Raw genomic sequence first — 25,369 nt, 5'->3', positions numbered from 1 at the left:
ACAAATAAAAGAGAGAATTTATTTTCATTCTGAGTTTATTTAACATTTCATCCAGGTGAATTGAAATAGCACATTGATTCCAATACTGGCAAGACAGAGCTAATACTGAAAAAAACTGCCAGTCAGTAAATACGTACAGTCATAATTCATTATATCGTGTCAGTAGAACTATGAATAACTATTTACCTTTACAAGCTTATTGCACTTCATGTGAACTTTTCTCTAGAAAAGGTATTTCTAAGAGATCAGCAAAGATTGGTTCATTTGTTCCTTTTTATCAACCACGATGAAATCATAGTTAAAATTTCTTTATAAAAGCATCAAGAGTCGGAAGCTTCCACAAATAACGTTTCAAAAGACACATCTCCATGTCCACTGCCCCTTTAATACAATGCTTTGGCCATAGCTTCCTGGCACATAAAACTTTGTTAGTTCGTCAATCTTCCAACACTCATTAATTTTTCAGTGAAGGTGAAGATTCTGACATGGAGCTACCAAGGAACTGGGGTGAGAATTCTGAGATTCTTGGGGCAGATGGGGCGGGCCCCAAATGCTCTGGTTTCCTTGTTAAAAGCACCTTTTAAACACCCCATAGAGCTCTGTCTCGAATTTCAGGCTTTTATCACTTTTTAGAGAGAAGTGTCTATGGCAACAAAACACATCCGAGGCCAGAATGCATCATAGGGAAGTTATTTTGCTTCAAATGGTTTGAGACAGGAAATCTAAATGGGAAAATTTTGGTGTCATAAAGGAAGGCTCGGAGTGGCCCAAAGCTTCAGACCCATCAATCCTTTCAGAGAAAAGAGAAACACACACACACAAGCCACACCAGTTTTTCTTTATGAGGAAATTCAGTCTGGTCACATGGTCAGGAAAAAATCTGCCAAAACTTGTTTCTACATTTTTTTCACGTACAAGTCTCTGGATTACAGCGGACTTGAGTGGTCTACAACCGCCTTGCACACGCCTTTGAACATCTACAGACTTGAAACATAATCTGTTACATTAAATATATTAAATGTGAAACTATTACAGACGATGTAAACAGTGGTCCATGGATTCCTAATTTTCAAACAGGGTGGAATGTAATATACAGCATTCAAGTAAAATTCATTTAGTCACTGATTCACATACGTGTTGTTTCTGCATCTTTCCGAAAGCCAAAGAGATCTATAAAGACGTCGAAAAAAGACGTGTAGGTAACTACAACTGCTTTCACTTCTAAAAAATACCCAAATGAACCAGATTCAACCCAGTCGTACAGCACCGCCATTGAATATCCTTCTAAAACTTGACACTTGACAATTATTTGATTATTTGATGTAAATAATGGAATGTGAAGTCAGTAAATATAACATCTTCCTAAGAATCTGAATCAGAATAAATTTAAAAGTCAACCCAAGAAATCCACCAGCAATACGAGGGCACAGAGTTGCAGAGAGCGGGGACAGTCGTCATGCTTGTGAGTTACTGTCACTTTTGGGAGGTATATGATGGCATTTTAATCACCTACAAATCCCCAGAATTCATCATCTACTTTGCGTTGCCCACTGCCCAAACTGGAGGCAAACTACCTTTAATATTTATGGGTCATTTTTTAAAGTTTAGCCTTAGAGTTGTTATGTTTTGCCAAATCACTACTGAGAGCTCCTTGATTTGAAATAACAGTAGGATAAACAGTCAATATTTTAACCGGATTTCCTTTTTACTGACTGATAGTCAATATTTATCAAGCATATTCTGAACATCTACTCTCTGCCTAGCAGTGCTTTTTAAAACTCTAGGTGAGGGCTGGGGTATTGTCTTTGAGAAAACAATTACTATAAAAGCTACAGGAAGGCTATTTCTGTCAATTATACCATGATTCAAATGTGAGGGAGCCAACAGGTGTCAGGTACCTGTGCTGGACGCAGCAGCCTGACTCTAAAAGGCTAATGTGGATCGTTCAGAGGTTTCTGTAATTGGGAGAACCACATGGAACAGGATTTTCCTCACCAAGGCTACCCCGGGTTTGACGTTGGTGGGGCAGAGGGCTCTTTCCCTACATTACAGTCCCTTGTTGAAGTACACACGTCGTAATTCAGGATGGGTCTCGCGGATCTTGGCTTGCAACTCAGACTCCAAGCTTGCCACAGACATGGAGCTGGAAGAAGGGAGAAGGGACAGTTATTCCACAGGCAGAGGTGGCAACTAGGCTCTGCTCTCCCCAAGGGGGGCTTGGCGACAAGCATCAAGGTGATGGAAGGTTCCCACTCCATAAGGCTTAATTCCCTGTTTAAGAATGGCGGGGGTCCAAGACAGAAGTGGAAGGATGGGTAAAAGGTGGAGTTGGCAGGACCTGATAAACTTCATTCTAGAACAGAACACTTTATCCAAAACCTGCTTTGAGGGCCGAGGGTGTTAGAGACTGGACGTTTGGGACCGGTTGGCCCATGAAGGGCATCACCAAGGCAGAAGCCTAGTAACACTTAACACGAAAGCAAAACAACAGAACACTGCGTCTCTATGCCTTGATGTGACACCAGGAGGCAGCTGAAGACTGAGATTTATACAAAGCTGATTTCACGCCTATCAATCAATCCAGTTCTTACATCAAAAGCAGGATTCATGGGCAGCTTGGGATAAAAATGCACAATAAGGCTTTTAAGGCAGAAAACTAAGTAGGAAGAAGGGAAACAAATATATCAGCCACCAAAGCTAAGTGCATATAATTGCTGTCCCTGCGGATGGAACTTAAATTTTAATACGTGTATTATGGACGCATTCACCAATGGATTGGATGGCGGTGAACCATATTTAAATTTTTATAAAAGCAAATTAGCACTAGAGTTAACCTGACTTACAAAAGAATAAAGCATTTTTCAAATGTAAAGGTAGTGGGTAGAAGAAAGCTGGGTAAAGAGAGTTTTGCAATGAAACAGATGTGTGGGTGAGTTCTGCCTCTGGCTCTTTGGAGACTTTGGCTTTCTTAATGTTTCTGAGTCTCAACTTTTCTACAAATGAAGCGGGGCAACAGCCCCTGCATCTGGTTTTTAGGACTAAAACTCATGATCATTCCAAGGAATGACAAATACATACCTTTTCTGAGGAAAAAGAGCGCAACACAGAGGTGTAGCAAATACCAAACTTAAAAAACAGAGAGAAAAGACAAATCAGATCATTTTGAAATAGTCAACTTTTCAGATGCTTTTTCTATTATACTTTTCTAACAATCCCCTTTCTTTCTTTCAAGCATTGTATCGCCTCACAAAAATATGCCGTTTGTATCATTTTTATTATACCAGGGATTGCCAAAATGATTTTTTTTAAAAAAATCAAAGAGATAACAGGAATTTTAAAAGGATCCTGCAAAGAGCCCCAAAAGTAGGCTTCTCTAAAGACAATTTACTTCTAGCTAATTATTGACTGTAAGCTCCAGGTGTGCTGGGGTGGTCTCATTTTCAAAACTGTCCCATGTGATCTATGCTCCCGCCCCCTCCGCTCCCCTTTCATACACTGCACATTTATCTATAAAAAATAAATTAATGGTATCAAAGGAATTCTACTCACCAGAAGCCAACCAAGCCAACTTGGATAGGTGCGCTCATCCATGGGAACCTCTGTGTTGAGAAATAAATGATTTTGAATACTTTTCATAAAAGCTCTTGGAGACCATTTCTTCTGCTGATTAACTGGAAGGAAGCTCTCCGCATCACAAGGTCCAAATGGAATTTGATTAGTGAAATCTGGGGGGGACACTGCAAGAAGCGTGCTTGTCCTGACTTCCTGCAGCCACCCTTAATCGGTCAGTAAGTACATGCACGTGCAGAGACCAATGGCTTCTCATTTCCTCCTTGCACATATAATCTCAGTGATGCTTGGCTGGATACAGGAGGTGGAGAAATTGCTATCGTTTAGTTCCAGTTTATCTCTTGGCTGGGAGGCTCTAGAACCTGGAGCCAAGGTTGGGAGACAAGCAAACCTGCTCTCAGGAGTCTGCCCTTCCTGGTGGTTCCCCACTGTCGGGGAAGGGCAGGCAGAGCCCAGGTTCTCCAAGCTTTGGTTTCCGTGTATGCCAAATGATCAGAACAGCTTCCTAAAAGCGTGTGAGTGAGGATACACCAGGTAACATTCCTAAAGCACCTAGGAAGTGCCTGGAACGGAGCAGAAACCCAACACCCGCTCCCCCCCACCCCTTCCCCACATCTTTCCGTTCTTGGTTTTAGTTACTGTCACTATGGTTAAAACTGGCTGGCATAAAACGGTTTTGCCTGTTATTTTCTTTTTTAATGGGAATGAATGAGTTGGTTGGTCTTTTGCAGAAAAAGGAGTTAGATTTTTAGTTTCCAGAATACACAATATAGAGAGCAATGAGATGTATGGTTATAGAAACAAGGTCACAGAAACAGCTGCGACCAAATTGTGAACTGGTTGGAATGAGATCAGCCAACGTAGTTAAGAGTCAACGCAAGCTGTGAAAAGAGCGATCCCAGAAGCTCGCGTGCGAGGCGTACCCTGGTCCCCGAGAAGACTCCACTGGTGAAAGGGTACATCCCACAGGTTAACGTGCAGGGAGAGGCGTGGGCTAGAGAGGAAGGGAGAGATGTCGTCAGGAGGGGACAGACCCACGGAGCTGACGCGGGCAGCCCCACCCCTCACAGAACAGCAGGAAAAGGAAATCCAGGATCTTGGGCAAATGGCTGTCTGATGATGAAGGATTTTCATGAGATGGCAAATCCTCCCCCTCATGCTTCCCAGACATGTGACATCTGCACATATCTGGGTGACGGCAAGACAAGCTAAGTACTGAATGAGATCTTGTGAAGGATGACCTCGGGCCCTTGCGAGCCCACGAGAGTCATTTCCAACGGACTCTGTCTGCAGCACACTGGCTAACCTGTTATCTCAGGGGGCAGCTGCCGAAATTCTCAAAGAACAGGTACCAATTAAAGGCGGACAGTCCCGATGGAAAGACTGTTGATAACGACGGGGATCCTGGAGGATTCTGACTTCGCCCGTGAAACCCAACCTGTGTGTCACCCCTTCTTCCGACGCCTTCTCGGGAACCCCATCCTGCCTAATTCACCCCTACTTCTGAAACAGAACTTCGAAGGGCTTTTGATGACGCAGCTTCTAGGGGGTCAGGGGACTGGATCTCCCCTGGGAACGCTCAATCACTACAGTGCTACGGCGTCACATTTCATATCCACATGTAAGACTGCTAGAAGAAGCTCAGGGAATATCATTCTTCCAAATGCCCAGTGCTTCCAGGATGGAATGTGAGAGTGGGTGCTGCAGTGAGGGTCCCCTTGCCCTCACACGGGGTCGGTGCCTCAACGGGTAACAACCACCATAAATCGGTCAGAGGAGACGCTCACCATTACTGTTTCTTCATAGCACTTTCTTGGCTCATTTTCCTAAGGACCTACTTATAGTCAAAGAGTAAGAAGTGTTCACATGGTGTAGACCATGGCTTTCCATCTGGGGCGCCCAGGGAGTACACAGGTCAATGGACATTCCTGTGGGACCTTCAGAATTCTCCCAATCCCTGAAATCGTTCAGGGAGTGTTCCGTCTGGGAACTGTGTCCTTTCTTCAGAGCTGTGTAGGGCCCCCCCCCCGCCCCCCGCCCAATGTTACAATTCTGTTTCTAAGACCCAGAATAATGTACCCCAACACATCTGCTCCTCCAGTGTGGAGCCTGACCCATTCCTGGCAGATTTAATGGGATCCCTTTCCACATAGCATGAGCCAAATAGGTCACCCGGTCGCACTGTCTCCTACTCGTAAGAACTGGAAAGTAAGGAGAAGCAGAACACTCACTACAACATTCAATCATGAAACTACAAAAAGACTATATGAGGCGCACTGAGATTTCTTGGTTAGTTTCAGACCCTGATGGGAGGCAGCTGATAGATTAATAAATTATTAGATACGATCTCCAAAGAAAACTAAACCAGGGCTCTCAATACAGTGTTCCATGAAGCTACCACTTCAGATTATCTTTTCCACGTCTGACTGGCAGTAGGGGCATGGACTCATAAACATATCATTCGAAAGGCACACCATCTCATGTTCACTGCTGCCTCGCTCGGCATCCACTTGACAACTAAGATGAAGTGTGTAATTGATTTATAACCTCTCAAGAGACAGGGGTCTTCATTTACGAGAGCTTTTTCAAATGTCTGAGATGAGACATAAAATGTTCCTGGAAACATCCTTCTATTGACAGAAGTGCCCATGTGTTCCTGGCCTTCCGGGTCTTTACTCACTGTTTATGTAGGAAATATTCTGTGTGGCTGGAAGTCTGAAAAGGGACGGAAAGCATGGAAACAATGACAAACAGAACTGGGGCTTGCTTACCTTTAGAAAGGCTTTCTTTTCCAACGTGTTCATGATAAACGGAGGGATGGCTGGAAGTAAAGACAGACCCATTTACATCTTTATTTCATGTCTATTTTTAGCTCTTCCCCCCCACCAACAATTTGACAAAAGGCTTATATCACTTTTAGGCTATTTTCTTACTGGCAGAGTGAAACTGTTTGTAATAATTTCTTGAAATACTTTGTATTGAAAACAATCCACTGTTCCATTCTCTAGATTTTTGAAAAATAATGTAATGCTCTTTGCCAGCCAGAAAATTCTAAAATCTTGAAGAGATTTAACTTTTCACGTTAAATATCCAACAGCACTGACATCAGGAACCTTGGCCTCCTGTATCGTAAGATAAATCCAGCCTACCCCAGGGCCTCTCTGTGTAGAAGAAAGGCTCCTGCCTTCAGTCAGGCAGATCACTTGCTCTCTGGGTGATCCTGGACGAGTCACTTCACTTCTCTGAGCCTCAGTTTTCTGTTTTACTCATCTATGAAATGGGGAGAAATGCACCAACAGGCTGCGATGCTTAGATGCAATAATGCCCGTAAAACGTTGGATAGCATTAGTTCATTTACTCAATTTTTATCAGACTAAACTGTCATGTCAACTACTTCAGTGTGTCAATTACCTTTGTAGATCTCACAGGGATAGGAAGATTGTTTCTTCTCTGTGGACTGAATAATGTTTAAAATACTTAGAATATTAGGAAAAATCTGGAAACAGATTTATTTGGCTGGCTGAACTCCAAGTGGGGGGAACTCGTATTTCAAAATGGGAAAGAACAAACCCAGGGTAGAGGCAGGACTGGCAACCTTGACTGTGGCGAATCTGGAAATCTGGGTTTAGCAGGTGTTTGGGGAGGGGGCTCCCCAGCCTCCAGCAGATTAGTGACAGCGTGCCGGTCCCAGACTCAGGGGGCTCAGACTACCTTTCATGTCTAGTTTCCAGCGTACCCCACCCCACGGTACACCCCACCATCTCGCGAGGGCACTGAGGGGCTCCTTTAGTAAATCAGTTAGCGGTGGGTAATTCAGATCATCCCAATTAGCTGGGGTGCGAACATCCAGGCACACCCCGTTTTACTACTCTTCGCAGACAGTGAGTTTTTCACAAACTGAAGGTAAGACCTTCCACCAGTAAAAGGTTTACGCCTCGCTGGAGGCTCAGGTGATGGTTTGCATTTTTTAGCAATAATGTATTTTTAATTAAGGTATGTGCATTATTTTGTTTTGTTTTTTCAGACTTAATGCTATTGCATAATGCTATTGCACGCTAATGGACTCTAGTGTAAACATAATCATAATGTGCCTCGCTTTATTGCCATTCGCTTTATTGCGTCGGTCTGGAGCCGAATCCACCCATCTCTGAGGTCTACCTGTGATGCTCCCCAAAGCTTTCCCTGGTGTACTTTCCTCCAGCTCTTGCTGCCCACTCTCCTTGTCTTCTGATGTGCATTCCCAGCGACCAGCGGAATTTAAAGTCAGCAAAAAACATTGGTGGGGAAACTGGATAGCAGTTGATTAAGCATGCTTCCTTTGGGAGCTGAGTTAATAGCCAGGTGCTCCTTGCATTTAGGTTAGATGCTGAAATGTAGCCTAGTCATTTCTGTTTTGTTTCTACAAAGAGTACTATGTATCTATCCCAGGCCCTCTGGTTTCTGAGTAAGTCTGCGAACCTTCCGAACCTTCCGTAGGCTGAGGGGAGCTCCAAAAAACCTTAGGAGTAGACCAGAGATTCTCAAAGGAATAAAATACATGGCTTTTCTGCTTTTGGTCACATTGACTCTAAGACCTGTGGACGACTGACTAGTAGCTCTTCATAGCTGCTGGAAGAACCCAGCTTGGTCCGTGTTCCAAGGAGGGGAGCTCCAAAAAACCTTAGGAGTAGACCAGAGATTCTCAAAGGAATAAAATACATGGCTTTTCTGCTTTTGGTCACGTTGACTCTAAGACCTGTGGACGACTGACTAGTAGCTCTTCATAGCTGCTGGAAGAACCCAGCTTGGTCCGTGTTCCAAGGGGCTCCAGCTGATACAAATAAATCTTCAGTTGAAATTATTCCTACTCAAGAACTCTTGGAAGTTTCCTTTCAAGATTCACAAAGATCGCATTCTTTCCCGTCAGTTCTCCTTACCTCTCTGTCACTTTCTGAGTCCCGCCCGCCCCCATCTCTTGCTGCGACAGCTTCCTGACCAGTCTCCAACCGTCATTCTGTCCCCACTTCAGTCGAGCATGCGTGGATGATGCCACCCCCTGGCTCAACACCCTCCAAGGCTTCCTACCCCACAGGCAACAAGCCTGGCCTTCAAACGCCCAGGGCCATCCACGTTCTGCTCTCTGGGGCCTCGCTCATTCCATGCCACTGTTCCCACCTCCCTCTCCTCCAGCTGCACCTGCCTCCTGGGTGTTTCCAGCTCCCCTGGAAGCTCCTGCTGTTCCGTCTGCCCGGAACATTCGACCCTGATGCCCACTTGGCTGTCTCCCTCACCTCTGCCCAGTCGTTCTCCCTCGCCGTCCAGGCTGCGTCCACCCCAAGACCTCCGATCCTCCTTTTCCCTTAGCCCTTGTCACCATCTCACATAGTATATATATTTATTTGGTTTATTCTCTGCCTCCCTCCTCAGAAAGCCAGTTCCACCAAGGGAAGCGTTTTTTGGGTTCACTGATTCATAAATGCTTGTTCGATCTGTATTTGTTGACTAAACGAATGGAAAACGAAGCTCTACTAACCCATGCCGGGGGCTGCCATGAGGATCCTGGAGATGACCACCTGTGTGATGGCTTGTCTCGCGGCCTGTGCCGACTCGCCCAAGCGGTTCCCATTCTCATCTGTGACAGGAATGCCAACTTTGAGTTCCCTAGAGAGCAAAACACACGCACAGTTCACAGCTGCTTTCATGAAACGGCTAGAAAGAGTACGACCTGTCGGTCAAGTCTCCACGTAAGCCCAGCACCGACTCAAGTGTTATTTTGGCACAAACAAGTCTATTTTTAAATGTCCTGAACATGTTTAATCCTTGTGTGATAAGCACAAAAGCAAAATAACACAGTAAACTTTGTAAAAAAAAAAAAAGGGGGGCGGGATAGCATTTTTAATAAAAATATGCCTCAAAGGGTAACTGTGCTAACGTAAAAGATAAGAGTAATTTTTGTGCCTATGTGCAAATTTGAGCAGCCTTCCAAATGAGAGACAGGTATGATACACGGCGTCACGAATAAGCTGACAGTGACACAGGCGTCGCCAGCACATGGCCACCCTGGACACTTGGTAATTACGGTTACCACCATTATAACTCCTAGTGTTACCCTGTTTCGTTATCCATTCCACAATGCTTTCTCTCGTTCTTTCTTCTCCTTTAATTTTTGCCAGTTCTAAAAAATACTTCCAAAGACATCCATTAATGTTATTTTAAACTGAAAAAGAAAATTCTGGGGGGAAAAAAGGACCTGTTTCAAAGGATGCACTGTCTGTGCGTAGACCGTTGCCCAGCCCTGGCACAGCTAACGCTAAGTTTGAGCTATATTCTCTTAAACTTTTCGTCATACAGAAGTAGAAAGAGTTCGGACCCCATGTTCTCCTCAGCAATTAGCAACTCGGTGGGAAGCTGGTGTCGTCAGTGGACCCGTCCTCACCCCACTCCAGATTATTCTAAGTATTCTACGCAGACCCCAGATCTCATCCAATTTCATCTGTAAATGTCAGAGTAAGTTTGTAAACGTTTCCGCAGAGCTGATTCTTACAAGAGACTTACGACTGCTGACTTACCTTTGCCTCATTAACGGGATGTTAATGCAGTTAGCAGCAGCTACGGCAGCAAAGGGAACAAAACGGCCTATGAGCGGTGAGACATGCTGCGGAAGAGAGAATTCCAGAACATCATCTTACTTTTTCCTGTATTCCTGAATGGGAACACTTCTTTCTTCTTAAACACTGCAAAGTCCTATCTGTATAGAAACTCAGGCCGAGAGTACTTTCAAAGCCTGTTTCCTGGTGGAATTTTGTATCTCCCGCCTGGGCGTCTCACTGGGACAGTGCGACTTTGACAGCTTGGTGTGGCTGATGGACAGGGCCTCTGGCATCCCAAAGCCTGGCTCCTCCCCCTCTTCAGAGGTGTGGCCTGAGGCCCCTGCCACACACAGCCTCTGGTGGGCTGTTTTGGTGGGTAAGCGTTTAGCACTTAATTTAGCCCTTAAAATACAATTTCACTCATACGTGGGATATAAAACTGAAAGCAACAAACAAACAAACAAAAACTCACAGACACAGACAACAATATGGTGGTTACAGAGGGAAAGGGGGGAGGGAAGATGGTAGAAAAGGATAAAGCCGGCGGGAGGGGGTCACGTATGGTGACAGAAGATTTGACTTTGGGTGGTGAACACAATGCAATATACAGATGCTGTATTATAGAATTGTCCACTTGAAACATAATTTTATTAATCCATGTCACTCCACTAAATTTAATCAAATTAGAAAAAGAAAAAACCCCACAGTGTCAGGCACAGACCAGGGGCGTGGCAGATGTTATGGGTGACATCCCTTCCCAAGCTTTTCGGAAGATATAATTAAAATACAGCCAATGAGAACAACCATAATAAGAAAGTCTTAGGACGTAAACTGTTTTGAGAAATAACAGCGCGACTCAGAGCCAGGCAGGTGAGAACACATTCAAAAGCTTTGCTATCGAAACAAAAACCTGTACCTTCGTTAGTGCATTGAGTCCCAGCGCTGTCACCACGGCACCAGTTGTTGCTGACACATAAGCTGTGCCCAGTTCACTGAAAAGTAAAAGAACAGTACATGTGATAACGTTGTATGTCAGACACTCCATTACTTTTATTAAGAAATGAGGGGGAAATGTGAAAGGCTGAGACTAAGATCGGAGAGTCCACAGAACAACCTTCCTTACACCCTACAAGTAGCGAAATCTCGGGAGAAGGCAAGTAGACCCGTAACACGATTCTTTACATAGAACGGAGCTACAACCCAAACAAGCCAACACGTACATAGAATAGGTACCAGTTGGGGTAGGGTGGGGAAGGAAGGGAGCCGAGAATGCACAAGTGACAAGTGTGGGAAAATACATAGGAGGCTAAACGTGTGGGGCACATTTTCTTAAATAAAACAACTTTTCAAAGTATTAACATACATACTAAAAGTAAAAAGGCAATGCTGCTGTTCCGAAAATGGTATCTCACAGTAGAAAAATTCTGAAAGTCTCATCTTCGAAATACAACTCGGTCCAAGCAATTCTCTCTTATTTGAAAATAAATTTTAATTCAAGGAGTGAATGAAAGGAAGGTGCTAAACAACGCTGGCTGCAGACTTCACACCTTTGTTCCGTATGATGACAGTAGAATATGGACTGTCAACAGCCATTTAAAGTGATAAAACAAAAAAGAAACACTGAAGCATTACCCAAGTGCTGCTCAAAGTTTTGGCTAGCTCATCCCTTGGGTCTATCTAAAAATTTTTTCACAAAAAATTAAAAACCCATTCACTTGCTTTTTGGCTCCAAAGATGACCTATTTTCAAGACAAATCAGATATAAAAGTCCCCTCGATCTGCAGAGATCACTGTTGATGCCACTACTTTTGACATTGGTGTCTGTTTGCACACGCAGGCCCGATGGGGTACAGCTTGTCACTGTGACAGGCCAGCCCTGAGCTGCTGCTGCGAGTTCTGCAGGGGTCTGAGCCCGAGGGCATGGAAGACCTACCTTCCTACCGGAGCCACGAACAGCGGGAGTGATGTCTAAGAAGGCAGGCTGGACAAAACAGTTGTCTTGATAGAAAGGAAAGGACCACTCCTGGGAAACATGCTCCCTAATGTTCTCAGTAATATAAACAATTTGCACAAATACACTTTTTTAACTAGGAGAGCATCACCACTGAGTGAATGAACCCTGGAGAAGTACCGAGGGCGGCTACGTCCTCATCTTACTTGACAGTCAGGGGAGCGTCTCCACTTCTGTTGGTGTAATTGACCACGGCATTGAAAGACTGGTTAACCCACTGCCAGAACAGCACCGCCGGTGTGGTCCTGAAACAGAGCGATTGTCACACACCCGCCATGGTCACACGCCCGCCGTGGTCACACGCCCACTGTGGTCACACACCTGCCATAGTCACACGCCCGCCGTGGTCACACACCCATCGTCATCACACACCTGCCGTCCATCGTCGTCACACACCAGCCGTTGTCACACACCCGCCATGGTCACACGCCCGCCGTCATCACACCATCATGGTCACACACCCGCCATCGTCACACACCCATCGTCATCACACACCCGCCGTCCATCGTCGTCACACACCAGCCGTTGTCACACACCCGCCATGGTCACACGCCCGCTGTCATCACACCACCATGGTCACACACCCGCTATGGTCACACACCCACCATCGCGTGTGGCCCAGCCGCTGTGCGGGGCAGAAAGTGTGGACAACAGTTAACTGGGGAGGAGAGAGGCTGGAGACAGGGATGCTGGGCCAAAGGCTCAGGACCCAGGTGTCTGGGCAGCTTTCTGTCCTCCCTGCTTCTCAGTGTCTTCGTTCACTAGATGTGGGTGACACCAAGCTCATTGGGCAATGGTCAGGATGGAGTTAACTTAAGTTTTACCTTAAATTTGTAGAGAGCTTGGCACTGAGTAGACATGTAAGAAATGTCGGGTCCCATTTCTTAGGGGGAAATGAAGCCATTTGTAGGCTGAGTAGTTCTGGTCTCTCCTAACGTCACGTGTGACCTAAATGTCTCTGTCACCTCCTTCTCCACCCACCTAGACTTACACCTCTAGTATACGAATGGATTACAAAGGGAATCTGCTTACTCTTATTTATGTTCCTTCTCCATCTCATTTTCTTTTGGGCCTGAGATGGAGGGAGAGTTCAACCTTCTTTTAAATAATAAAGAGAAATCTTTAGCAGAGGGAAAAGGTACAACAGCCCCGTAGACTCACATCTATCATCTATACAGAACGGAACTCAACGTGGAGTCACCTTTATTCAGTAATATTATTTGCATACAAAAGTCTACTCTAAGCTTCTGTAATACAAAACCAACTGTTGTTACAGTTCCAGAACTTACCTGTAAAATGTCATCATACAACCTGTGATGGTCATGTTCATGGGAACCTGAGCGGACATTCTTCCTATCAAAATCATCTTTTCACCAGTGTCGGGGTGAAAAGCTGAATCGTAGATGTACTTCGCTCTCCATAATTCATTTTCTGTAAGACCTGGAGGAACAATTCCTTGTCTAGGAAAACAACAACAAATAACACAACAATTGCTCATTTCAAATACCTCACCAGCACTCTAGAGACAGGTAGCGGGAAGGTTTTCTAGCTCACACTTACCTAAAACAACTGTGCCCAGACAGAGTGGCAAGTCTGGCTCTTACATAGTCAGTGAATGTCAATAATGCAAAGGACAATGACACTTAAAATGAACACTTCAAAGCCACATACCTCAAATTACCTATAATTGGGATCAACAAAAACTTACTTTGTAGAATAGGGAAGTAGTCAACTTTGAAACAGTCTTTGTTTTAAATGACATATTTAAAAATGTATTTTGAACTTGGCAAACTCTAAAATATTTTTAACCAATTAAGCAAAAACTGTGGCAATCAGGAATATTAATTCATTTTTATATCGACAGTTTAAAAAACACAGGTTATTAATAGAAAGTCTCATTCTTTTTTCTCCGTATCAAAGAAACACATACTCATGTCTAGAAATGTAGAAAATACAGAAATTCATTACATTAATTAGAATCATTCAAGACTTTACATTATTCCTAAATAGATGTATAATTTTTCCTTCCTTTGGGAACCTATCAGGATGTGGCTTTTCTGCTTTGATGTGATAAATTATATTGACAAATGTCCTAAAATCACATCACCTTTGTATTCTTAGAACAAATGCTACTCATTCATGTTTTAACATAAGGTTGGATTTGATGTGCTGGTATTTTATTTTGGATCTCGGCATTGAGAATTTGTGAGATGGGCCATTGCTTTCTTTCAAGTGTACTTTTGTCATTTAGAGTATCAGGGTTGCAGATGAATTAGGACACATCTCCTTTTCTCCTATGCTCCCATAACATTAAAAAACAATTAAATATGCTTTATTATGGTATAATGTAAATACAATAAAAGCCAGTAAGTGTACAATTTGATGAGTTTTGAAAAATGGACACAGTGGTGTAACCATCTCCAGAATCACGTTATAGAATATTTTCATCTCCCCAGTGAGATGACTCCTCAGGCCCGTTGGGAGTCATTCCACTTCCGGGCACCCTGCGTACTGCTTTCTAGCACGACAGTGCCCCTCTGAGAATGTCGGGCACATGCAGTCATACGGTGAGCAGAACTTCATGGCCATCTCCACGTCACGTAACACTTTGACTGCTTTGTTGCTGTATCAGTAGCTGGTTAACCGCGTTCCATTCCAGGAATGAACCTCTGTCACTGATCAGTTCTCTTTTCAGCTCTGCGAATAGGTACGAAGTGCTCTCTCATGTGGCTTTCATTTGCATTTCCTTAAAAACTCCTGATGCTGAGCAGCTTTCCAGGAGCTTATTTGCTATTCCTGTATTTTCTTTGGTAAAGTGCCGTCAATCTACTCAAGTCTTTTGACCATTTAAAAAAATTGGGTGGGAATTGAGAGTTCTTTTACATCTTCTGGACATAAATCCTTGAGGAGATACCGTTTTGAAAATATTTTCTTCCCGTCTGTGAATTGCATTTTTGTTTTCTGAACCCCGGTGGCGACTTGACTGTTCAAGCTTAGGTCCTACCTAAGAAATCTTTGCCTATGCCAAAATCATAAAGATTTTCTCCTGTTTTCTTGTAGGAGTTTTGTAGTGTTAGTTTGTATATGGAGGTCTAGCATTCATTTCAAGTTAAATTTTGTCTATGGTGTGAGATAAGGATTGATATTCATTTTTTATATGAAGGTCCAATTTTTCCAGAACAATTCATTGAACAGGATATCCTTTGTCCGTTGAATTATTTTGGCACCTTTCTATAAAATCAACTGACTATATATGTTCGAGTCTATTTCAGGATTCTCTATTCTGTCCCGTTGACCTACGTCAATCCTTACACCAATGCTACACTCTCCTGATTTCTAGAGCTTTCTAGTAAGTCTTGAAATTAGGTAGTGTGAGTCCCTCAACTTGTTCTTTTTTCCAAATTGTTTCGAACAGTCCAGCTCTCTTCTATTCCCATACACATATTATTAGCTTTAGCTTGGCAATTTCTACAAAAATCTCTGCTGAGATTTAGATGATTACATTCAATCTACATATCAATTTGGGAAGAGATAACATTTTAAAATGATTGGGTCCTCCAATCCATGAACTGTATCTCTCTCCATTTAAAGTGCTTAAAGCAGTACTGGCACAAGCAAGTGCTACGCAGCGGTTGCTATTTTTCTTTTTAATTATTTTGTGTTGCTCTTTGGTTTTCTTTACGCCTACACCATGTTTTATAACTAGAAATGCACCAAATATTTCTACTTTAACAGGTTTCAGTATTCATCCCTAGGCTGTTTACATTATGGCTTTCTTATTTTTTTATTTTTTAAGTTGTGGTAAAATCTGGGTAACACAAAATTTACCATTTTAACCATTTCCAAGTGTCCAGTTCCGTGGCATTAAGCACATTCACACTGCTGTGCCACCATCACCACTGCCATCTCCAGAACTTTCTCATCTTCCCCAAATGGAAACTACTCATTCAACAGTAACTCCTCATTCTCTCCTCCCCCAGCCCCTGGCAACCACAATTCTGTTTTCTGTCTCTATGGAGTTGTCTACTCTAGGGACCTCGTATAAGTGGAATTGTACACTATTTGTCCTTTTGTGACTGGCTTACTCACTTCGCATAGTGTTTTCAAGGTTCATCCACGTTGTGGCATGCATCTATTCTGATGAATTTCCTTCTTTTCAAGGCTGAATAGTGTTCTAGTAAATGTAGAGACCACATTTTGCTTATCCATTCATCTTCATTGGTCCACGAACCCTTGGGTTGCTTCGACCTTTCGGCTATAGTGAATAATGGTGCTATGAGGAAGGGTGTACAAATATCTGTTTAGACCATGTTTTCAATTCTTTGGGGTAAATACCCAGAAGCAGAATTTCTGAATCATATGGTAGTGCTATTTTTAATTGTTTGAGGAACCTCCACCTATTATGGGTTTCTTATTTTTGAACTCAATTTTGCTATATCTCCCGATCACTCAAGAAGGATTTCTTAGAACCTTACTTTTGATGCTATTACATATTTTTCCATTGCCTTTGTAAATAAAGATAATCTGGTATAGATTCCTGGGTCACAGTGCTTTCTCCTGAAATCTTTGTTTCACTGTCTTCTGGCCTTCAGTGTACATGAAAAGATTGATAACTCTGACATTTTTTTCTTTTTTAATAACTTTTCCCCCTGTTCTTGGATGCTGATGGAAGTTTTAAAAGTTTCTTTGTAGAAAAAAAAAAAGCAAGTGCATTCATTTGTAGGTATGTTTTTCCTCAGGGGAATTCCTTTCTTTTATATACTTAGTATAACTTCTTTTACATTTTTCCGTTTCTTCTTTAGAAGTATCAATTTGCTCTCCATTCTCTATTCCCCTTAAATAGTACATTTTTTTCCACATTCTCATATAATTTTTTCACATTTCTCATATTATCAGGAGATGACAAACTACAGCCTGGCCTGTTTCTGAATGGTCTGTGAACTCAGAATGGCTTTTACACTTTTAAAGGGTCATAAAAAAAAATAAATAAAAGCAACCACAAAGGAGACAAAATGCATGGCCTGCAAAGCCTCATATATTTACCTTCTGGCTCTTTACAGTAAAAGCTTGCCCACCTCTGATCCCCTTCCTTGGAGAGAGTCTCGGGCTTATTCTCCGCATCTATTTCTCCCCTTTCACCATGTGGTTTCACATCGACCACTGCGTCCAGTGAGAGTTTTACTTTACTCTTATAGGTTTCAGTTCTTTGCAGTCTTCCTGGTATCTTCTTTTCAGCTCTTCTAGCTGTCTTTTCATATCAACCTCTCCTCTTTTTATGGCTTTTGTTCCATATTCATGGAACATTTACTTTCGTGAATTTCTGCTGTCTTCCTCGGCCTCATCCTTCCTTTCTCACTCTCAGGCTCCACCGTGCCGTTTTCAGGGTACCCCCTCTCCCTGCTTGCTGGCACAGGGTTGATGTGGCCAGACCCAGTGTTCGACAACACAGATTATGACTGCCCTTGGTTTCCTTCCTAACTACCTACGTGGCAGCAAATAATTCTTTTACATGTGTTACGTGTTAACCTTTTTAAAAGGATTATTAATAAAGAAACAAACGCCAAACCTCCCAAACTAGGAATATGCTGCAGAAACCCTTCATGATCCACAAAGCCTGAAATGGTTCTCTCAGGTCTTTTATGGAGAAAGCTGTGACCACAGCTGGGAGTACCTGTCTTCTCTTACCTCCTGCCTGGCTCTCACATCGGATGGAGAGCACCCCAAACCTGCAAACCCTACGATAGCATGCTTCCTGCCTGAGCTCCACTGCTGGGGTTCATTCACTGGGGCTTTATCTCGTAAGCAACCAGCCTACCCTCCTTCTTGGCAATTTGCCTTCTGCATGATGCCGTCTCCATCTGGACAGAAAGGTGCTGGGGTGGCTATGGATACAGGCGGTGACTGTATTGGAGAGGAAGGCTGGGCACCGTGCAAAGGGGAACTCACATGTTGGTACGGCTGAGTTGGAGGAACGGCTGTCTTATTTTCAGGTTATTCTGAACCCTGGACATCTGTGTTAAGGGTCAGCAGTGGCGGATAAAACACGTCTTTCTAGTTCTTTTTTTTTTTTTTTTTTTTTTTGTACGAAGGAATCCATTGCAAAAAAACAGTTGTAAAATCACTAAGTGAGGGTTTAGAGACAACAGGCTAACACAATGCCCTGTGGTTAAGCCAAAAGGCACAATCACTAATGTTACCTGTAATCGTGCACAATTTTTCTTGCATTCTCTAGTTGTTCGTTGGTTAATAGGATATTCCTGGGATCAGTCACAGTGAAGAAATGATTGGCTCGTCCAACAAAAGTGCTTTGATCCCATCGAGGTTCTTTGATGTTAATGTTTGGTGGGAGTTCTCCAGACATCGTCTTGGACTGGGGAGGGTCCAAAAGACAGGTCCAGTTAAGACTTACAATGACGCTACCCATTTAGAAACTTTATCGTCTCTCTAATCTTCAAGTAGGGATGTATGTATATTCCTATTCACAAAAATAGTTTTGCTTTAAGTGGCAGAAAGATCTAAATCCAAAGCTACCTTTGCCCATAAATCTCAATTGATCTTAACCAAATTTCAATAATTTCCCACATAGTTCTCTTTATAAGTCCATGGTATTTCATCATTCCTTACTCTTGGAAACCTAGAAATACTCTAGAGAAAACAGAAATAGAAAAAATTAAAAATAATATCAACAGTAATAAGATTTCATGTTTGAAACTTTTGTCCTGGGTGAAACAATCAACGTCAAACAACCACTGCACGTCGAACTCATTTTATTTCTACCAGTAAAGTGACTAAATCACTGTCATGGGCAGGAAGTGAAGTCCCTCGGGTGGAGGGGGGGAAGGAAGGGATTTGGTGCCCTTGTAGACTGTTTTCCGCAGAAAGAGCACAGCGGTCCCCGGCTTGGAGTCCCGGACTTGCCCCAACCTGCCAGCCACGTCCCAACAAAGGTTGAAATTGGTCAAAGATCAGATGCCTTTGTAGAGAGGTGTTCTTAAGTACCTCGTACTTCTGACAGTATTTCATGATATTGAATGGTGACCGTTGTTAAGTAACAAGTCAGTTGAGTAAATGTGAAGATCTAATTGGCTTTATTAGGCCATTCATGAACCCAGTAGCATCCCATCTGGCAATGGTAGAGCAGCTCCAAGGAGCTGTACAAAGCCAAAGACATTATAGGCAGAAGAGTGGGGGATGAGGAAAGAAAGGATCAACTCATCTTCTCTGGGGGATGGAAAGGAGGCTATATAGCAGATGACCTATGTGCTAACCAGAAAATTCCAGCCTGACCAGTTAGGATTACATTCCTGGGGAAGGTCAAACCGGCAATTAGGTCAGGTATCAAGTTTTGGTCTGGTGTCCTGGGCTTAGCCCAAGGGATTTCATTTTGGACCCACTGCTTCTTTTCAACACAGTTTTACAACAGGTGCTTCTCAACTAGGAATTTCTGCCTGGTCGGCCGGGGAAGCGGTTCTGTGGCCCAGCTTCACAGTGTTACTGGGGACAACATGAATGATTGTGAAGCCACAGTGGGTCAAAGGAAAGTATCAGAGAACCGGCTATCCATGTTCCCAGGCAGATGTGGCAGAGTTAAGGAACAAGGCCATACCTCAAAGGGACAGACTGTACAGGACACCAAAGAATGTGGTCAGGAAAGTGCAAGCGAGCTCATTAGCTTTACAACTCCAGAAGCAAGTGGAAGGTGCCACTGAGGGAGTCAGAAACATCAGCGGGGAGGCTGTTCTCTCAGCCGCGTTTACCCGACGTTCTGACAGTTGTGCAGGACCGGAGACAGCTTCAGAAATTCAGAGAGGCTGCGAAAGAGAGCCAGGAATACACAGCCAGAGGTGGACGAAGTGAAGAGCTTCCCCAGAGCAGCTTACTGCTCGGTTACCAATGGGTTTAATCATTGCAGATGGTCAACAGCAAAACGCTATGGTTTACACAGCATATGGGCCGATTTCTGATTTTCAACAAGTTTAATTTTCATGATCTGAAGAAATGATGGCCTGGGGGTATACAGGAGCCAAAGAGGCGGAGAGATTCCAGATCAGAGACATTAGCAGGAAATGACTGGTGGAAGGAGGTCTCTCTGATAATTAAGTAAGGCAGACCTCTATGTAGATACTTGGATTTTTTTTATTTTATTACAAATTGAAGGTTTGTGGCAACCTTGCATGGAGCAAGTCTGGGGGCACTTTTCCAACAGCATCTGCTCACTTCGTATCTCTGTGTCACATTTTGGTAATTCTCGCAATATTTCAAACTTTCTCATTATTATGGTGTTTGTTATGAAGAGCTGTGATCAGTGATCTTTGGTGTTATTATCGTAACTATTTTGGGGCATCACAAACCACACAGGATTGCGAACTTAATAAATGTATGTGAGCTGACGGCTCCGCAGACTGGCCGGGCCCCCTCCACCCCCTCCTCCCTCTCCTCCGGCCTCCCTATTCCCTGAGACACAACGATACTGAAATTAGATCCATTGATAACTTACAATGTCCTCTAAGTGTTCAAGTGAAAGGAAGAGTAGAAGGTCTCTCACTATAACTCAAAAGCTAGAAATGATCGCTTCACCGACTGGTTTAAGAGTTGTGAGTGAGCTGGGACTTTTCCCCAGTTACTGTTTAAATTAGATCACAATCTTCATGAGCCATTCTGGGAGGGCTTGAGCACCTCCCTTTTAGTTTAGATGTCACACCCTCAGTGTGCAGCCATTCCAGGGTGCGGACCACCCGGGCTTCGCCGCCGGCACCACCACCCACCCCACGGAAGCCTCGGTGGCTGCTGAGCAGTCTGCTCCAATCAGGCAATGGTGATCTGTTAAGTTTCCGGAACCAGCTGGTTAGCGGAACTGGAATTCCTGCTCCACGCCACACCTCCCTAACTGCCCTGTGACTCGGAGTCTTGGATGGCGGTGATGAGGGGAGGGGTGTGCAATGGAGACAACACAGCTGAGTTCAAATCCCAGCTCCACCCACAACTCTGTGACCTCGTAGAGGTTAGCCCACCGCTTCAAGATCCTGCGTCTTTATCAGCAAAGTTATGAAGCAGCCTGACAATGGCCACTAACGTTTAATGACCACTATTCTAAGAGCTTGCCTCGTAGGAGCCCATCCAGCCCTCCTAACAGTCCCTTTACAAGGGTGGTTAGCTAACTGGCTCGAGTACGTGGGTGCCACAATGTGAACCTAAGTTGTCTCGCTCCAGAAGGTCGGCTCCCTGGAGAGGTGGTTGTGACCAGAAAAGCATCTCCCTAGAAATCCTGATTCAATAGAGCCGAGGTGGGGCCTAGGAATCTGATTTTTAAGAAGTCTACCAGGGGTATCCCGTGATTAGTTAAGTTTGGGCAACGCTATGTTTGGAAGAATATAAAAATTATAAATAAATAATAACCAAATGCCCTGCTAGTTAAGGGAAGAGTCTTACCCCGTTGCGGGGGCAGCATACATATTTAGGTGACTCCATGGTGATTCACGTTGGCTGCTGGGCCTGCTCCTTCTGTACGGCTCCCAGTTTCCATGGAGGGCTCCCGGCCCTTGGCCCTGTGCCCTGAGTGCCGGCCCTGATGACCCATGGCATCAGAACTGGACTGTAACTACCGCAATCTGGACTGGAATCCTGATTCCCCTGCTGGCATGTCACTGGCTGAGTCACTCCCATCTCTGAGTCTCTATTTTCTTATCTGGAAGATGGGATCAGAGTTGGCTCCCAGAGTTGGTGGGAATCGCAAGCTGAAGTGTACACAGGGCTTTATGAACCTTGAGTCATTGTGAGGGGCCAAACAAAAGTAGGATCATTGCTAACAGGCCAGGTCAACATGAGGCAGTGGCTACTGGTGGGAGTGGGAGTGGGGGTGGGAGGGGTGAGGGGAGAATATACAGGAGCTTTGCTGCTGACGGACAATCAGAAATGTCTAAGAAAAAGACCTTTTCTCTAAGATAAACTTTATTTCAAACTTTTACCACCAGTTTTTGCCAAGAAACCGCTTACCACTAGAAAAGAAGAATTGTCCCAAATTTCACGGAAAACAAGGTAGCATGGAATGTGCTTCATCAGTAGCCTCCTAACAAAGACCTTTCATCCCGGCTAAAGATTAACAACGATAATTAAGGAATTAAACTGGATACTTGTCAGTTCAAACCACTGTCGTTCTGGAGCTAAGGAGTCCGGTTGCCCTGGTGATTTAGTTAGGGCCAGGCAGGTGTGACCCGCTGTCAAAGTCACCGTGTGGGGACATGATGAGGACCCCATACGTGCCAGACCCTGGGTTTGCCATGCATTATTAGACTGCTCAATCCTCATTCCAGCGTTTCACAAAATTTCCCCTATTTTGTAGCGTTCCTCAGAGAAATCAACGCCATGCCCCAGATGACACAGGCTGGAAGCGGCGGTTCTGACTTTATTCCACACTCCTCACCCTTGGGGGCCAGAGGTGACCTGTCTGTAAGGCAGTCTCCCTAACTCAGAAAGTCTGAACAGCAAGTTCACTTCTCTGTCTGCCTCTGAGCCACACACAGAACATTCCTTCTTCTGGGCATCGCCACCCAGGAGTTCAAATTATAGACCAGAAAGTTGAACCCTGTGTAAAGTATGATCTTTCAAAGGGCATTTGCACTCAGCATGGCTTTCTGTTGCACCCGCTCCTCTGTTCCAGGGCTAGGTCTGTATGGGGACGTGGGTCCTGTCCCTGAATCAGGAAAATGTGGAGAAGTACTGCCTTCTGCCCGTCTCCCCCCACCCCCTTCCCAGCCATAGCCAGTGACAACACGATCCTTATTCACGGTCCAGTCCTCAAGACCAACTTTGGGTTTGGGTTTCTTAATCAATGTCTTAGGATGGGTGAAGGTCTTCCATTAAAAAAAACAAAATATCCTATTGGTTTCTACTTGAGGTGGTGGCATCAGCTTGTAAGAATGATGAAATACTAACAATCTGTAATATGTCAGACATATTCAGTTAAGTAATTTACCCACTTCAAAGAATCAACTCACAGATTATATGTTCTATATGCTAACTTAATTTTTCACTTCCTAGGCTAACTTTCCTAGTCAGTCTTTTTTTTTCTTTACTTACTGCTGCTGATTTCTTACCTTTAACCCCAAGTGAAGGAAGGGTTCCACCCATGATTACACTCCAATTAAGTGCATCGGTCACTGCGTGCACAGGAGGATGTAGATGTCATATGTCATTCTAAGGCATCAGAGAGCAAAGAGGGTGGACGGTGGATCTGCTTTAAAGGTCACTGTGCTCTGGTTGTCCTCTCTGCTTCCTTTAGCGGAAGTGAGGAGGGGGAAGGGACATCCCTCCCAGCTGGCACCTTTCCATACTCACCCACATGGGACTTCAGAAGATTTTTACAGAATATTAAGAGCATTCTAAATAGTTCACTGACTTGGAATTATAGCCAGCCCGTGCTATACAGGTTCCTCTCTGACAACTGCAACCACAGAAGCTGTCCCTTTCCTGAAGGCCCATGGGGCCCAAAAGCCTGCACACTCCATCTAACCTTTGGATACATACTTAGAGCAATTATATATGGTAGAGAGCTGGGTAGGAACGGACAGATCTTCTCTCCAAAATCAACACTTTTGCAAAGCTAGACACCTGCAGTCCTGAGGAGCGAAGGGACTTGCTGGAGATCCCAGAACTTGTGGAACTTCCTCTCACGCTCCCAGAGTTCCCTCTTATCTTGTATGTTTCATATGTCAAGTCTGAGTCCAGCACCGTAAGAGCTGCAAAGCCCCCTTACTTATCCGCATACCCCGCTTGCACCTGTTATTGCAATGCCTGGCACATGGAAGGAAGAAGTTCGGTAAACTGGGGGCGGACAAAGGAAGAGAAAAATGAGAGGCCCCCAAGTTAAAATCTAGAAGGCGAGGCAGAGGAGAGATCAGGGCTTTGAGAAAAGCACAGACAAAATGCCAAGGGGCTCAGAAGGCAGCTGCCCATGGAGTGGTTAAGTGCCTGGGCTCTGAAGTCACTCTGAGCTAGGCTTTCTCTTTCAGACACTCAACAAATATTCAGTGAGGGTCCACCTGGTACAGACAATGCTGGATGCACAGGATAGATGAGTGGGCAAGACAAACAGGCCTGATCACAAGGAGGGAATAAAGCAAGCAAGTAAACACACTCTCCGTTTCAATTGCTAATACAGGCTATTAAAGGAAAAAGAGGGGAAATCTAACAAAGGATGTGTACGTGAAGCGGGTAATTTTAGACAACACAGCCAAGGAAAAGCATCTGTGAGGGAACATTTAAGCTGAGACTCAGATGGTCTTGCTCTACACATGGCCAGCTGTGTGACCTTGGGCAGATCACTCAGCCTCTCTGATCCCCAGCTTTCTCATCTGGATTAGGAAGGCAATGCCCAGTACCTCCTAGGCTGGAAGAATGTGAAGTGAAGGCACCTAAATCACCTGCACACACTTAGCAGATAATGTGGTTAGGGTCCTTCTGGCAAAGTTGGAGACCTGTGACACGAGGACAAGAGCAGGAGAGCACAGAAACGTGAGGTCCGCCCAGGGCCACGACCATTGCCCATCTCTTCGCTAGTTATAGACAGCGCGTTCTGGGACGGGTCCAGGTGGCCTGTGACCCCCAGCCCTGCTCTGCGCCAGGAGAGGCCAAGCGCTAGCAGGCGCGTGGGGGGCGTGGGGTCGGTGCCACCTGGTCCCGCTGGCATTCGCTCGCGCCCCTGTGTGCGGTGGCCTGACCCCGCGGCAGCCATCTTGGGTGTCCCCGCTGCGGCGAGTTCCGTCACGCTGCCGCGGGGGACAGCGTGGCAGGGCGCGCGCGGGCGCGGATGGGGGAGCCCCGTCCCACTGGGGAGCTCAGCGGGAGCTCAGGCGGCTGCGCGTGCGGAACTGCCAGCAGCGGGGTGGCAAGGCCCCCGAGGTCCAGGGCACGGCGAGGGGACTTCTGCTCTCCGAAACCCCGGTGTCCCTGCAGCCGGCACGCGGGCGCGCGCCCCCGTCCCCGTCCCCGTCCCCGTCCCCGTCCCCGCCCCCGCCCCCGCCCGCGCCCCTCCACCGGCTCTCCGCGCCTTTCCCACCCATCGCGTCCGCGCCCGCCGGCCGCGACTCACCGCTCCCCCGGGCCGCCGCGCGCCGCTGCTCGCAGGACCCGCTTGGCACCGCCTCTGCCGCCACCGGAAGAGCTTCTCCCGCCACGGCGGTCCCGCGCGCCGCCGCCCGGAGCGCGCCCCCGGAGCGCGTCC

General features: G+C 45.1%; 1 protein-coding gene across 7 annotated transcripts; it reads right to left on the bottom strand.

Annotated features, from left to right (window-relative positions):
• On the bottom strand, positions 1-25,369 carry SFXN1 (sideroflexin 1). Of its 7 annotated transcripts, none has more exons than XM_081035704.1 (11): positions 25,238-25,369; positions 18,348-18,520; positions 13,440-13,590; positions 12,297-12,395; positions 11,056-11,131; positions 10,119-10,204; positions 9,083-9,210; positions 6,342-6,391; positions 3,550-3,599; positions 3,079-3,126; positions 1-2,143 (listed from the first exon to the last, which is right to left on the bottom strand). In XM_081035704.1, exons 2-11 carry the CDS (start codon positions 18,373-18,375, stop codon positions 2,047-2,049), a joined length of 813 nt encoding a protein of 270 aa, XP_080891830.1. In that variant the 5' UTR covers positions 18,376-18,520; positions 25,238-25,369; the 3' UTR covers positions 1-2,046. The 7 variants fall into 7 exon arrangements, 5 of the variants coding, with proteins under 5 accessions (XP_080891830.1, XP_080891826.1, XP_080891828.1 ...); XM_081035700.1 differs by having other exon boundaries at positions 13,440-13,610; positions 25,238-25,365; XM_081035702.1 differs by lacking the exon at positions 25,238-25,369 and adding an exon at positions 23,244-23,404 and having other exon boundaries at positions 13,440-13,610.

Source organism: Rhinolophus hipposideros (genome assembly GCF_964194185.1).
Source record: "Rhinolophus hipposideros genome assembly, chromosome: 23".
Lineage (NCBI taxonomy): Eukaryota > Metazoa > Chordata > Mammalia > Chiroptera > Rhinolophidae > Rhinolophus > Rhinolophus hipposideros.
This window is presented reverse-complemented; position numbering and strand designations above follow the sequence as displayed.

What these genes read in the sequence shown, in the direction of transcription:
- SFXN1 (XM_081035700.1), bottom strand. Translation starts at nt 18,511, where the DNA reads ATGTCTGGAGAACTCCCACCAAACATTAACATCAAAGAACCTCGATGG. An exon ending in GTTGGCTTGGTTGGCTTCTG is followed by an intron (nt 3,127 to 3,549) that starts GTGAGTAGAATT and finishes CTGTTTTTTAAG; the next exon opens with TTTGGTATTTGCTACACCTC. An exon ending in GCTCTTTTTCCTCAGAAAAG is followed by an intron (nt 2,144 to 3,078) that starts GTATGTATTTGT and finishes CCCTTCTTCCAG; the next exon opens with CTCCATGTCTGTGGCAAGCT.